Source organism: Eptatretus burgeri, chromosome 4, assembly GCF_056783735.1.
Source record: "Eptatretus burgeri isolate ZD-2024b chromosome 4, Ebu_testis_v1, whole genome shotgun sequence".
NCBI lineage: Eukaryota > Metazoa > Chordata > Myxini > Myxiniformes > Myxinidae > Eptatretus > Eptatretus burgeri.
In genome coordinates, this window is record NC_140964.1 from 74,505,514 (window position 1) to 74,520,513 (window position 15,000).

At 41.6% G+C, this 15,000-nt stretch overlaps 1 protein-coding gene and 1 long non-coding RNA gene across 4 annotated transcripts in view; one reads left to right on the top strand and one right to left on the bottom strand.

The window, feature by feature from the left end:
* The window catches only part of LOC147028367 (uncharacterized), a 14,435-nt gene extending 1,063 nt beyond the window's left edge, over positions 1–13,372 (bottom strand). The window contains exons 1-4 of the long non-coding RNA XR_015057545.1: positions 12,029–13,372; positions 10,737–11,970; positions 10,183–10,306; positions 326–652 (exon numbers count right to left, since the gene is read on the bottom strand). This is a non-coding gene — a long non-coding RNA (uncharacterized LOC147028367). The remainder of the gene's footprint in view (positions 1–325; positions 653–10,182; positions 10,307–10,736; positions 11,971–12,028) is intronic.
* Positions 1–15,000, top strand: part of IAH1 (isoamyl acetate hydrolyzing esterase 1 (putative)) — a 45,312-nt gene that overhangs the window by 14,355 nt on the left and 15,957 nt on the right. The window contains exons 1-4 of one of the 3 annotated variants that reach the window (XM_085878689.1): positions 3,730–3,752; positions 4,627–4,715; positions 5,740–5,792; positions 13,912–14,066. In XM_085878689.1, the coding sequence (XP_085734815.1) occupies positions 4,629–4,715; positions 5,740–5,792; positions 13,912–14,066 (295 nt within the window). In that variant the 5' untranslated portion in view covers positions 3,730–3,752; positions 4,627–4,628. Of the gene's footprint in view, positions 1–3,729; positions 3,753–4,626; positions 4,716–5,739; positions 5,793–10,155; positions 10,179–13,911; positions 14,067–15,000 lie in introns of those variants that run through there. The other 2 variants (XM_085878691.1, XM_085878692.1) reach the window with 2 other exon arrangements.

The following is a 15,000-nucleotide window of genomic DNA, read 5'->3' on the forward strand; positions in this document are numbered from 1 at the left end:
AATAATTGATGGTGAAAAGATAAGACAACAATGTGCAAAACATGACAAACACTTCAAAAGCCATGGCCCAGTTTGGATCCTGAACTTCTGGATAATGCAATTTGATGCTCTCCGCATTCAATATGCTTGAGCATCAATGAACTCATCCAAGGGGATCAGGAAATGGATGAATGGCTCACAGAAGGTAACACCTTCCTCATCCCAAAATCTGAAGAAACCCAACTTCCTCAGCCAAAAACTTGTCTACCAACAACGTACTGTCAAAACTTTTAACAGGAATCCTCACAGAAACAATGCACCACCACTTAACACAGTGGTTTCCAACCTTTTTCTGATTGAGTACCGCTTGGAGGTCCCATACCGTCGCCGCGTACCATCCCTGCCCCCTTTTGGTAGAACTGGCCAGTCTTGTCCAGGCGCTGCCGCTTCACGTTCTCGTCAAGTCGCTGGAAGTAGCTCTGATCTCGGTCCTTCTTGTCCGCATGGTTTGTCTCAAGATGACGTCTGAGCAGGCTGGGTTTCATGGCCTCATTGCAAAGGGACTTCCTGCAGACCACACACTGCGGAAGAGCTTCTCCTCCACGTTTGATTGCTATGAAACCATACTTTATGTATGTCGGGTCATACTTTCGCTTCGGCATGTTGTCAAATCCTGTGGGAAAAAAATAAAATTAGTCAAGAAATATAGAAAATAAATCAATAAATAAAGATACAATATAATAACAAGTGAAGGGAAACACAGACGAGTGCTAAGACACCTACACATTCACAGGATGGAGGCAGAGGGATAACTACCAGCACCGAGTGTGTGTCAGGGTTCCCAGATGTATCAGGCCAAATCATTTTTTTTAAAGGTTGAGCCCGAAAGTGCTCGCGAACCACCTGGAAGGCCCTCGCATACCACAGGTTGGGAACCACTGACTTAACACAACAAGGAGGCCTAGAAGCAGAACAAAAGGGATGTAAGAGAGGATGCTATGGAACAATAGACCACCTACGACTGAACAAAGCCATACTCGAAAACTGCAATACTAGAAGAACCACAGCCTGGATGGATTATAGCAAAAGCTTTTGATTGTATCCCACATTCATGGATGATAAAGAGCATGCAAATCGAAAAGATAAATCCCCAAATATTCTGCAAGAAATCTGATTGAGAAAGCCATGCATCTATGGAATACCACACTAATACTGCAGCACTTGGAAGGAAAAATTGAAATACCAGGAGTGAAGATATGATGTGGGATCTTTCAAGGAGACAGTCTTTCCCCCTCCTGGTTTGTCTGGCTCTGGATCCATTAAGTAACCTCATTCATGAGCAAGGACATGGATGCACCCTAATAACCAATAAAAGAACGTCCAAAGAAGCAGGAAAGGTGACACATCTACTTTCCACGGATGATTTAAAACTCTGCACTGAACGACAAAAAATTGGCAGAACAACTGAAATTAGTGAAACTGTACTCTGATGACATCCAAATGGAATTTGGCCTAGATAAGTGTGCCAAGTACACAAACGTGCATGGTAGACCAACAAAAATGGACAACATAACAATTGACATGGATACAACACTCGGTCAACAAAGCATCATACAAATACCTTGGAGGAGAAGAGGGCCACCAAATATGTCACAAACAAATGTGCAAAACAATCACCAAAGAATACCTGCAGAGAACGAGGCTGATCCTGAAAATACCTCTCCCAAGGAACAAATTAAAAACCATAAACCAATTTGCAGTGCCAGTATTCCAATATAGCTGCGGAACAGTAAACTGACCACAAGCGGAAATCAGAAAACTCTACATCAGAACAAGGGAACTCCTCACTCTCCACATAATGTTCTATAAAAATCGGTGCATCCTGAGAATGCACATACAGAGGAAAGGAGGAGGTGGCGGCCTGATGGAACTCAATCAAGTGTCGCACAGAGCGACGACTGTAGGATTAGCAGAGTACGTGAAAAGTTCAACAGACTACCGAATGCAATGTGCACACAAGCATGAACACAAGCCAGAAAAGCTACCTCTCTCTCTCACCTTTCAAAAAAAATTTCCAAAAATGGATGCGAATAGAAGATGTTACGCACCAAACCGAAACTGCAACAAATACAGCCCCAACAATTCCAAAAAAGACAAAAGAAAAATACAAGACGAAATACCAACAGATAAGACAACTGGGAGAAAGACAAAGGAGCAGGGTAATATTTTTTTGAAAAGAAAAAAAAAAGAGTTGGACAGATTGGAGATAGACAAAGAAGGATCATGGGAATAGCGAAGAAGAGGTCAGCTCAATTTGAATGGAGAATGAGTCATCATAAATTCCCAAGACCAGGGACACTATGAATGGCTTTAAAAATTGCAGGACTGAGCCAATTGGACAAGTGTAGGTTCTGCAAGGTAGAAACTGAAAGCATGAGCCACCTCCTATCGGGATGTAAAACACTCATGTCAGGACAGCTGTACACCCAAAGGTACAACAAGGTATGTGGAGCAATCCACTGGCACATCTGCAGAAATTTCAATATCCCAGTCCCACAAAAGTCAGGGGAACATGAACCAAAAGCAATCATTGAAAACGAGGTCATGATGCTCACGTACGACCTGATGATCCCATCAAGCATGAACATAGAAACCAAATCACTGCGACCAGATGAATGACTCAGAAACAAAAAGGAAAAGAAGGCGTTGTTATTTGAGGTTTGAGTACCCAATGATTTTGGTCTAAATAACGCAGAAATCAAGAAAATGCCCAAATATCAAAACCTCAAGAAAGAAGTGAAAAGATCCTGGAAGCTGAAGAGCACTGAAAAACACCAGTGATAATTCGAGCAATGGGAATGATAAGAACCTCACAAAGATTCCATAAACCATCCCTGGGAACATTACCACAAACGAACTACAGTTGGAGGCTGTCCGTGGCTCAGTGACGATCCTGAAAAGAGCCCTCGGAACAAAACTCTTCGAACAACACAACTTCACGACTTAGGCCATGAATCACGATCGTTCACCGAAACAAAGGTGGATACTTCAAATCCTGGGGGGGGAGGACTCTATTCCACCTTCTGAAACCCGAATTATGGAGATAACAATCAACGAGAGAGACACACACACACACAGTCCATTTAGAGTAGATACGGCTAAAGCAGTGGTTCCCAACCTGTGGTATGCGAGGGCCTTCCAGGTGGTTCGCGAGCACTTTCAGGCTCAACCTTTAAAAAAAATGATTTGGCCTGATACATCTGGGAACCCTGACACACACTCGGCGCTGGTAGTTATCCCACTGCCTCCATACTGTGAATGTGTCAGTGTCTTAGCACTCGTCTGTGTTTCCTTCACTTGTTATTATATTGTATGTTTATTTATTTTTTTATTTCTATATTTCTTTATTTATTTCTGACTAATTATTATTAATTTTTTTTCCACAGGATTTGACAACATGCCGAAGCGAAAGTATGACCCGACATACATAAAGTATGGTTTCATAGCGATCAAACGTGGAGGAAAAGCTCTTCCGCAGTGTGTGGTCTGCATGAAGTCCCTTTGCAATGAGGCCATGAAACCCAGTCTGCTCAGACGTCATCTTGAGACAAACCACGTGGACAAGAAGGACCGAGATCAGAGCTACTTCCAGCGACTTGGTGAGAACGTGAAGCGGAAGCGCCTGGACAAGACTGGCCAGTTCTACCAGAAGGGGGCAGGGATGGTACGCGGCGACGGTATGGGACCTCCAAGTAGTACTCGATCAGAAAAAGGTTGGGAACCACTGGGCTAAAGTGACCACTTGGCTTTTCTCAATAAAATCTTCAGGTAAATGATGTGGATAAATTATAATTTTGTCCATGTGTGCATGTTATTACTTCTGCCACCAAAGGTGGGTGGAGCTTATGTTTTCACCCCTGTCTCTGTCTGTTTGTTTGTCTATGAATAGGTTATCTCAAAGTTGTGGATGGCTTCAAACAAAATTTGGTGGACAGGTTGGGTGTGTCACAAGGACTAATCAAATCCATTTTGGTGACGATCTGGATACGAGTATTGTTTAAATTTTGAAGTGATTCTTCACGTTCTCCAATCGTACAAGAAACAGCACTTCCAAGAAGTACCTTCTTTCTTCATCAAGATGCGTCCAATGATTCTGGAATCTCCACGGAAATGTTCTGGGAATTCCATCCAAACGAGCCCACAAATAATGTTCCCTTTAACAGCAAGTTGGTGCATTACCGGAAGGGTATACAAGGGGGAAGATATCAAATGAAAATGGGTGACACACAATAATGGAAGGAAGACTTTACACTACTCATTTTGCTCGATGTATGTCACTGAAAAGTATTGCTGGTCGGCTCAGTCCCAGATTATTGAAGCTTTCTCCGACCGGAGACGCGTCACGATAAGGTTGCTTGAGCACGAGAAATCTCAATGCCATCAATTTTCCATCGAGGCATATTTCATCAACACCAATGGCAAATCTGTCAAACGTATTTTTTTTTTTTCACATGAGCGACTTTCCCTGAGAAATAAGCAAGTAAATGACAATTTGTTAAACAATCACAACAGCCCTTATTGATTACAATGGGTATTTAAAGTAGTTTGTCATGTTCACATTGGTTTACACATTTTCTCTTCGATCAGATATGTGGAGGAACGCAGATCGAAATCTAAAGTGTGCTGCTCCCATCATATGGCCACGTTTGATCCTTTTTGGAGATAGCTTATCTCAGGTGAGGACATTCAGGGGTGGGCTTGTTATGGGATTAGGCATGTTTTTTTTTTTTTGGTTGTTTCTTGAAAATCTCATGCTTATTTCTTATTATCTCCACCACCAAGGTGGACGGAGGTTATGTTTTCACCCCTGCCTGTCTGTCTGTCTGTCTCTGTGTGAGCAGGACATCTCAAAAAGTTGTGGACGGACTTGGACAAAACTTGGTGGACAGGTTGGGTGTGTGACAGGGAAGAATTGATTTGATTTTGGTGAAGATCCGAATCTGTAGCTGGTTACAAGAATTTTTTAACTTCAAGTGATTCTTCACCATTGAGAGATTGGTCCAAAAACGATATATAACATGATATTTCAAGAAGTTATGGATGAGTTATGACAGAACGAGGTGGATGTGTTAGTTTTGGAGACGAGAACAACCCGATTACATTTTGCTTCAGGTCTGGATCCAGATCCAGCCTATCAGTGAGATACAGAACATGAACTGTTCAGCCTGGCTTGTTTGTTTATCTGTGAGCAGTATACCTCAAAAAGTTGCGGATGGATTCGGACGAAATGTGGTGGACCAGTTGGGTTTGTGACAAGGACGAATTGATTACATTTTTTGTGAACATCTGGATCCAGATACTTAAATTTTTTAAAGTGATTCTATACCATTGGGAGGTGGGGCAAAACACTCTATATCACATGATGTATCAAAAAATATGGATGGATTATGGTAAAACTTGGTGGACGAGTTGGGTCAGTGACAAGAACAAGCCGGTTAAATTTTAGTTCATATCCAGCCCATCAGTGGGGTACAAAACGTAAACTGGTCATCCTGTCGTTGATATGTTCTCGACTGAGTGCCGTTTTCGTTGTTAATGAGAAAACTCAGATTCTGGCAGGTTCTTGGTAATACTAAAATACATGAGTATAAACTCGTATGGGAGGATAAAAACGGTAAAAGGGGAAGGGTAAAAATTTTTTTTTAAAGTTTGTTCATTCGTTAAATCGATCCTCTCCTTGCCCCCTTCATTCCCCTCTAGCATGCTTTTGAGGAAGGAGGTTGGGGGTCACGCTTGGCAGAGAAACTAGTAAGGCAAGTGCTTGGGCTCACTCAGTGCCATGTATCAATGATCTTGGTATCTTCAATAAAGGCATGTTTTAAAATACAGACAATCTTGAAGCGCCAAAGCTTGGTATCCACGCTTTTAGACATTGGCAGGTGTGTTGATGTGGGTATTAAAGGGGAACCCAAACGCAATTTTTTTAGATCCTCGTGGAGGATCTCCAAGTCTTACTCACGTTGTTGTTCTTCATCTTCTTCTTGTGGACTTTTTTGTTTCACAACCTACAGTTTTCATCGAAGCTTCCTGAAACTTGGCATATATATGTAGAAATAGCTGCACAGGCAGTAACCATCTCCGATGTTGAAAATTCCTCCGAGAAAAAAAAGTTGTGACGTCAAAATATCTCCGCTAATGGAAATCGCCTATACCATTATCCCCGAAACTCGGCAAGCTGTTTGAATTTGTTTGCGGGAATCAAGCCGGGCATTAGCACAGATAATTATTTATCGCAAACCTGATACATCACAATGACGTCATATTCGTTTTTATGACGTCATCATTAAGAGGACGAGGATCTTAACTCATTTGAGCTTGTTTCTTTTCTGAAAACCATTGAAAATCATGAATCATGGTCTAATTTGAAGGGGAAAAAAATGATAATTTTTTTTTGACAACCACAAATTGTCGAAAAAAGCTTTGGTGTGGGTTTTCAATTTCATCAGTGACGTGATGCATTGAACCCACCTTGATCGAAATGGTGGCTTAACATGGAGAAACGGTGCACGTCGAGCTCGGATTCCGAGACCGATTCCACCGTCGTTAGTAAAGGGGCTGTCACACCTTGACGATTTAGCCAACCTATGCCGATTTATGAAAAATTTGCCTAATACGCTGGCACACGTCTAATACGTTATGGGTAGGTTTTGCATACGTTAAGAGCACGCTGAAAAACACTGCCATAAGTCGTTGTACGCTGGCTTTATCGTTGAACTTTGTGGTTTTTCTCAAATTTTCGTATGCTTAAAATTTTTACGACGTACTCGGCGTTTGGCTCACACATTCTGCGATGCTGGCCATAAGGTTTAGGCACGTTATGCGATCGTTGACACGTTATTTATATGTTACTCATATGTGGAAACACGTTGAGGTAACATTTGCATACCCGAAACTTATTCATAAACTATAGGTAACGTTTTATAAGCACGCCACACGAACGTTGTTCACAGCTCGCAACGTGATACTAGAAAGTTTCTTGTACATTGAAACACATCAAAGTAATGTTTAGGGAACCCGTGACTTATTTATAATCTATGAGTAACGTGCTTGGGAATTAGTTGTAGAGCATGTCCTACGAACAAATAAGTATGTAGACGTATTTGACGTCTTCAAGACGACCACAGAACTTACTGAACACGTTTCTAACAAACAGCTGACGTAGAATGACATTCACAGCGATTTGGGAAATTGGTATATAAAAAGGGCCTTCGCAGGAGGAACCCGTCTTTTTTTAGACTTCGTGGTGAGTACATGTCGATGTCATTCCGAGAGATGGAGGATACGGCAACGCTGAGACGACAATACCTACCTGTCCTCGAACATCAACATGACCTCATCGAGTTGACACTGCACCAGTTGCGTGCCAATAGAGCCGGGAGAAGAAGACGTGAACGGAGGAGAAGGAACTGGGTGAGACCATGGATCGGGAGGCGACGCCATTACGGCATTTATGACCAGCTCATGGTGGAACTCCGGAATGAGCACCATGCATCCTTCATTAACTTCCTGCGAATGCCTCCAGCGATGTTCGACGAGCTGCTAGCCAGAGTGGGTCCAAGGATAACCAAACATTATTATGAAATAATTTCAATAGTGCAGTGGAAGCGATTTAACTGGTTCAATGGAAACGATTTCAATTGCCAAGCACCAGCGTCCAAAAACAATAGGCGAGTGACAGCCATTTATTAAAATAGTTTAGTGGCAGTCAATGGATAGCAAACGTCACGTAATCGTAAACGATGCACTCCCACGTTATGCATGCGCTGGACTATCGTTGGGCATAGGTTGTGGACGCCTAAAACACGATAAGCAATCGTTGGTAAAACTAATCTATAAGTTATCGAAGCGTTGTGTTCATTACTAGTACATTATGCATTTGTCAAAGTCTTTTTTAATAATTTCAAGAGTAAAACAAAGAAATATTTCATCTTCGGAATGAGGAAAAAAAATTAGCCCTTACAGAACATCGAACAATGGTGCAAAGTATTCTCCTATTCGTTGACGCAACGAGGTTCCATCATCCCCCACAGCCTCCACATCACGCTCACATACTACTACTGACATAGACATACAGCTACGACCACTACTACTACTACTATTATTGCTGTCACGCACACCTACTACTAGTAATAGTACTGCTACTATTGATACTACCGGCGTTCACATCTACTCACCATGGAGTCTGGAACAATGATTGGTTTTTATTGTGAAGCCCATTTGTATATACCAATTCACCTAAACGCTGCCAATACGCCAGTACACGGTAGAAGTAAGTTAGAAACACTTTCAGTAAGTTCTATGGTTGTCCGGAAGACGTCAATTTAATTTGTCTGCATACGACAATGTGCGTTTTACATACGTTACAAATAGGTTCATAGCACGTTACTCAAAGGTTAGAAGCACATTTTACTTCGGTTAAAAACATGCTATTCAGAGGTTAAACGCACGTAACTCTTACGTTCATAGCACGCCAGTCATTGGTTCAAGGCCAGTTATACATAGTTTCAATGCACGTTACTCATAGTTTCCAAGCACGTTAAACATAGGCTAAGCTGACGCTACTCATTTGTTCAAAGCACATAACTCATCGGTTAGAAATTTGGTTTCAAGTATGTTGGCCATTACCTTGACGTGCTTTGACTTATGAGTAACCTACAAGTAACGTGTGTTCGCCATGTTTAAACGATCGCGGAACCTGCTCGGAACAGATGCCAACGCATGCGAAACGTGTGAGCCTTACGTCGAGTACGTCTTAAAATTTTCAGCATGCTTGAAATTTCACGACGTATCAAACGGACGAGGTAATATGCCAGCGTACTTCAATGATTTCCAGCATACTCTAAACGTATACACAACTTACCTGTAGCGTATTTGACGTGCGCCTAGCATTGTAAACACATTTTTCATAGAATGGCATACGCTGGCAAAATCGTCAAGGTGTGACTGCGATGTTGACACTTCAAATTCTCAGGCAGTTTTGATTTCAATCGGCGTCCGGCAAGTTCTTAACTGGCTACGCCACGAGTTCGCCGGCGATACGTATAGCACGCAAAGGGTAAGTTAAACTCTCGTTTATCATAGGTTTTGAACGCCGACCACAAGGTAAGCATTCGTTGGTAAAAGTTATGTATAACACAACGAAACGTTCTGTGCCCGTTACTAATATGTTATGCAAACAACCAACACGTTATGAATATGCCAAAAACTTTAAAAAAAAAACATCAAAATGTCAGCGTACGCCAACGTTTTACATACATTTTTATACGTTGCCATTGCTGCCTCAAACGTCAAGGTGTGACAGGGCTCTAACTGAAGATTCCTCGGTATGTTGAAACTGATCAGTGGGATTTTGAAGAAATGGATGGAGACAAAATTAGTAATGGAAATGCTTTTGGGGCAATTGTACAGCCCTGTCGTTTCGAGCCTTGTGCGAGCAATTCAGAGGAAGAAGACAGAAGTGAAGATGGAGGTGTTAAAAAGATCAAAATGCTGGTCACATGTTAACGAGAGCTCAGAAGGTTTTGCTTTTCATTCAGTTAACGGTTTATAAGGGAGGGATTTTGTATCGGTTTATATATTACTTGAGCAGAGATACCCATCATCGCCTGACAGTGATGCCAGGACAAAATGGGCGATGAATGCTTTGTCCCATTGCCACAGATTGACTAGGTGTATTGTATCTTATGGGATCATCCCATTTCATACTTTCTTGGACACCATTTGTGTCCGTGCGGTATCCCACCGTCGTGTCCGTGAGATGTCGATGTCCCGACACAGTGGAGAGGGTGTGTGGGGTGGTGCTGGGTAATGTTGGGGTGATGGTTGATGGGGATCAAATTTTTTGATCAATTTATCATCATCTATTACCTGAGGGAGGATGGTGGAGTAGAGGGGTGGGGGATGGGACCTTGAACGTTTTAGCATCCAAGTCAAATCCTCTCGGAGGAATAGATTATACACAACAGCCCGATACATACAACCACACTTTTGTTTTCCACGATAAATAAATGGTGGTTCATTTTATTTGTAGAAGTTTGTGTTCATGATAGATAATTATTTTCAGGTGTTCTTGTGGCAACTGCCGGGCAATGGCAACAGGTGTTTGATTCACCGCTCAAATCGTCAACATACATGTGCAGGTACCTGTGTGGAGATGGTGTTGCGAATTCTTCCAATTATTCATTGGTATGGCATCCTCTCTCAATCGTGGTGGTTAACCACAAGATAGAGCCATCTGTTGTTTCATAACAGCACTCCGTAACATGTTCTGAGCACAAAAGCAAAACATTTCAAGGCCCGATCTGCTCGTGGGTATCTCAGACAAACCTTATCCAATTTCTGGCAGCTTACATGGCCATTTTGGTGTCGCGTGAAACGATCTCGGTTTGTATTTCTATGGAATAGGCAAAGCCTAGAAGCGAACGTAGAATTATTCTTCCATTTGATGCTGCAATTTCCGGTTGCTTTGGCCTGGATTCGGGATCAGCGATCAAATCATGTAAATCACGATTAAAAATTATTTTTTGATGATGCGGGAGATATCTTCATTATAAAACGAGGTAGACATAAAACTGCTAGAATATTTACTCTCCAGTTTTGTTGTTAATTTTTAGTCGTAAAGGTGTGTTTGGGTATACCATAGATCAAATTAATTATTTGTGCATTTCTATAACCGTGATAACACTTCTGCATATTACCTCAACATGACCTTCACAACAACTGCACCGCCAAGAACAGGATCTGATCTGAAAAAAATTAATATTACCTCAACATTACTTTCACAACAACTACACCGCCAAGAACAGGATCTCATCTGAAAAAATAAATATTACCTCAACATTACCTTGACAACTACACAGCCAAGAACAGGATCTCATCTGAAAAAATATATATTACCTCAACATTACCTTCACAACAACTACACCGCCAAGAACAGGATCACATCTGAAAAAATAAATATTACCTCAACATTACCTTCACAACAACTACACCGCCAAGAACAGGATCTCATCTGAAAAAATAAATATTACCTCAACATTACCTTCACAACAACTACACCGCCAAGAACAGGATCTCATCTGAAAAAATATATATTACCTCAACATTACCTTCACAACAACTACACTGCCAAGAACAGGATGTCATCTAAAAAAATTAATATTACCTCAACATTACCTTCACAACAACGACACCGCCAAGAACAGGATCTCATCTAAAAAAATAAATATTACCTCAACATTACCTTCACAACGACAACTACACCGCCAATAACAGGATCTCATCTTAAAAAATAAATATTACCTCAGCATTACCTTCACAACGACAACGACACCGCCAAGAACAGGATGTCATCTAAAAAAATTTCATATTAACTCAACATTACCTTCACAACGACAACTACACCGCCAAGAACAGGATCTCATCTTAAAAAATAAATATTACCTCAACATTACCTTCACAACGACAACTACACCGCCAAGAACAGAATGTCATCTAAAAAAATTAATATGACCTCAACATTACCTTCACAATGACAATTACACCGCTAAGAACAGGATCTCATCTGAAAAAATAAATATAACCTCAACATTACCTTCACAACGACAACTACACCGCCAAGAACAGGATCTCATCTTAAAAAAATAAATATTACCTCAACATTACCTTCACAACGACAACTACACCGCCAAGAACAGGATCTCATCTTAAAAAAATAAATATTACCTCAACATTACCTTCACAACGACAACGACACCGCCAAGAACAGGATCTCATCTGAAAAAAATAAAATTTCCTCAACATTACCTTCACAACAACTACACCGCCTAGAACAGGATCTCATCTAAAAAAATTATATTACCTCAACATTACCTTCACAACGACAACTACACCGCCTAGAACAGGATCTCATCTAAAAAAAAAAAATACGACCTCAACATTACAATGACACCGCCGAGAACAGGATCTCATCTGCAAAAATAAATATTACCTCAACATTACCTTCACAACAACAACTACGCCGCCGAGAACAGGATCTCATCTGAAGAAAAAAAATCCTCAACATTACCTTCACAACGACAACTACACCACCTAGAACAGGATCTCATCTGGAAAAATAAATATTACCTCAAAGTTACCTTCACAACAACTACACCGCCGAGAACAGAATGTCATCTAAAAAAAATAAATATTACCTCAACATTACCTTCACAATGACAACTACACCGCCTAGAACAGGATCTCTCTCACACACACACACACACACACACACACACACACACACACACACACACACACACACACACACACACACACACACACACACACACACACACACGCATTTAAAGGCCATTTTCCCCGCTAAAGCGGGGGTTAGTCTTGCGGGCCCCATGACAAACTTCTCCACTTTACCCTGTTTTCTGCATCTCCCCTTCTTAATCCCCTTGCCCACATTTCCTCTTCCACCACATTTAGCCAAGTTTTTCTCGGTCTTCCCCGTCCTCTACTTCCGACTACACTCTTTTCCAACACTTCTCTCACCCAGTCACTTTCATCCTTCCTCAACACATGACCCAACCATCCCAACCTGTTTCTCTTCACAACCTCCATCACAGACTCTATTCCCATCATCTTCCGCAGGCCATCATTTGTCTTCCCCTCTCTCTCTCTCTCAACGATACTCTACACATCCACCGAACCATTCGCATTTCGACCCTTTCCAGCCTTTGTTGCTGCTCCATGTTCAGTACCCATGTCTCACTCCCATAAATCATCGTACTCCTCACACATGTAGCATACACCTTTCCCTTCAGCTTCAACGACACTCCCCTCTTCGTCAGCACGCCACTCAGTTCCCGAAACTTCTTCCATGCACATCTCACTCCAGCAACCATCGAAGAGTCTGATCCACCTTCTCCATTCAGCATGTCTCCGAGATAGCAAAATGTTTTCACACCTTCCAGCTTCACACCATCTCCAAGATCCAACTCAACAATTCCTTCATCTGCTGCTCCCTCTATGCACACCTTACACTTGAACAGGATCTCATCGAAAAAAAAAAATACGAGAAGCGAACGTAGAATTCTTCTTACATTCACTTCTGACTTTACCTTTAACTTGTTCACAACTGTATACGCAATTTCCGGTTACTTCGGCCTGGATTCGGGATCAGCGATCAAATAATGTAAATCATGATTAAAAATTTTTTTTTTATGATGCGGGAGATATGTTTATTAAAATCAGTGGAGGAAATATACACCATGTCTGATATTTGAGTCTTTCATGTCTCCAACGATGCCTTTATCTCCCGGCATGCATCATTCCCCATGACAAAAACCAGAATCAAAAAAAACCGGAAGCAAAAGGGTCATAGCCAACGACACGGATTCCAAATTGCCAGGGTATTGTGTTGTTGTTGTTGTTTCCTATTCTCTCATGTGCACGCGTTAAGTATTAAGCTCATTACGTTCGCTACTACACAAGCACCAAAGACACAACTTGGCATACTTGTGGAAAATCGAAAAAAATTATTCGCCGTTTGAGTTGAATTGTACCACGATGTAACCCGGAGACGGTGCACATCTGGTGGTCTACTTTCCATGTCTGACGTCACGGCTAATCTGAAGAAGAAGAAAATTTCGACCTTTAATCACAAATTTACCGACTTTAAAAGTCTGGAAAAGACATTTCTATATTGTAGGGTATCAAGGGATAGATTAGCTTCAAGGTGGTCTGAGCGTTTGGGTTTCCCTTTGAGGTCGGATGCCAACGGAATCTTCTTTCGTGCCACCACATCTATATGGGTCAGAAAAACTGCATTTTAAAAACTCGATTGTCAGAAGTATGTTCTTGATTTTTCTACCGCCTTTGCAGAAGATGCGACGTTATATGCCGGGGTCTCTCTGGTTACAATTCGCGGTGGGCTCGTCTCATTTTGCCAAGAATTTTGCCACCTACTAACAAGAAGGAAGAAAATGAGAACACAGCTGTGACTGTACTGCTCGGTGCCAATGACAGTGTCTTGTCAGGTACGCTGCATTCCACTGTCCCTTCAAATTCCATTGCGTCCCTGTCATCAGTGGATCTGGGCCCAGGATGATTATTTTTATTGATACGTGATTGTATCGATGTTTGTCTCTCCTTCCCACCTCCATTGTATCTTTCTCAGACTTCATTAATTTTTTAGTCCCCGACTGGTTTAACTAGAGGGGACTATAGGTTTGCTCTCTGTCCGTTTGTCCCACTTGTGGTTTTTCAGCCTTTTTTTCCCCATACCCTTGAACATAATCAAATGAAACTTGGTACTGGCTTTATTTATAAGTTACAGAACAAGTTCGAGTTTTAGGGCGTTTCGTCAATTTTTCACAGAGTTATACCCTTTTTGGACTGAGAAAATAGCGCATCAGCAGGGGACATGTATCGCAAAGCAAGTGTTGCTCTTGTTCATTTATTGTCTCAATGAATGAGTCGGTGAAACCTTGTTGCATTGCGCCTGTGCGTGTGGGTTCGATTTCTCAGGCTCGTGGAAGAACTGTCACACATCCACCCATACACCACACACACATGCAGATAGAAAGACAGCAGCCAACACAAGACTTGACATCAGCCAAACATGGCCATTGACCTTGGGGGAAATTATGGAATGTAAGGTGCTGACCATGCTGGGATAGGTAAGAATAATTAAAATAGGGAGGACATGATGCAAGGGGTAATTTGGAATGTGTGGCACACAGGAGACCAATCTGGAGGTGGTAATAAATATGGAGGGTAAGCAAACAGCACAATGGCAGGCTGCCAGAGATAAAGTGAGTTGTTTTAGGTTATATTCACAGAGGGATAACAATAGTAAGGCAAGGGTCTTTCACTCAAAGTAATTAATGAATGTAAGTCTCCCCTGAATGGTAGTGGTAGCAGAAACAGGAGATAGGTTGAAATATTTAGTTAGATATGTATCTCAAAATA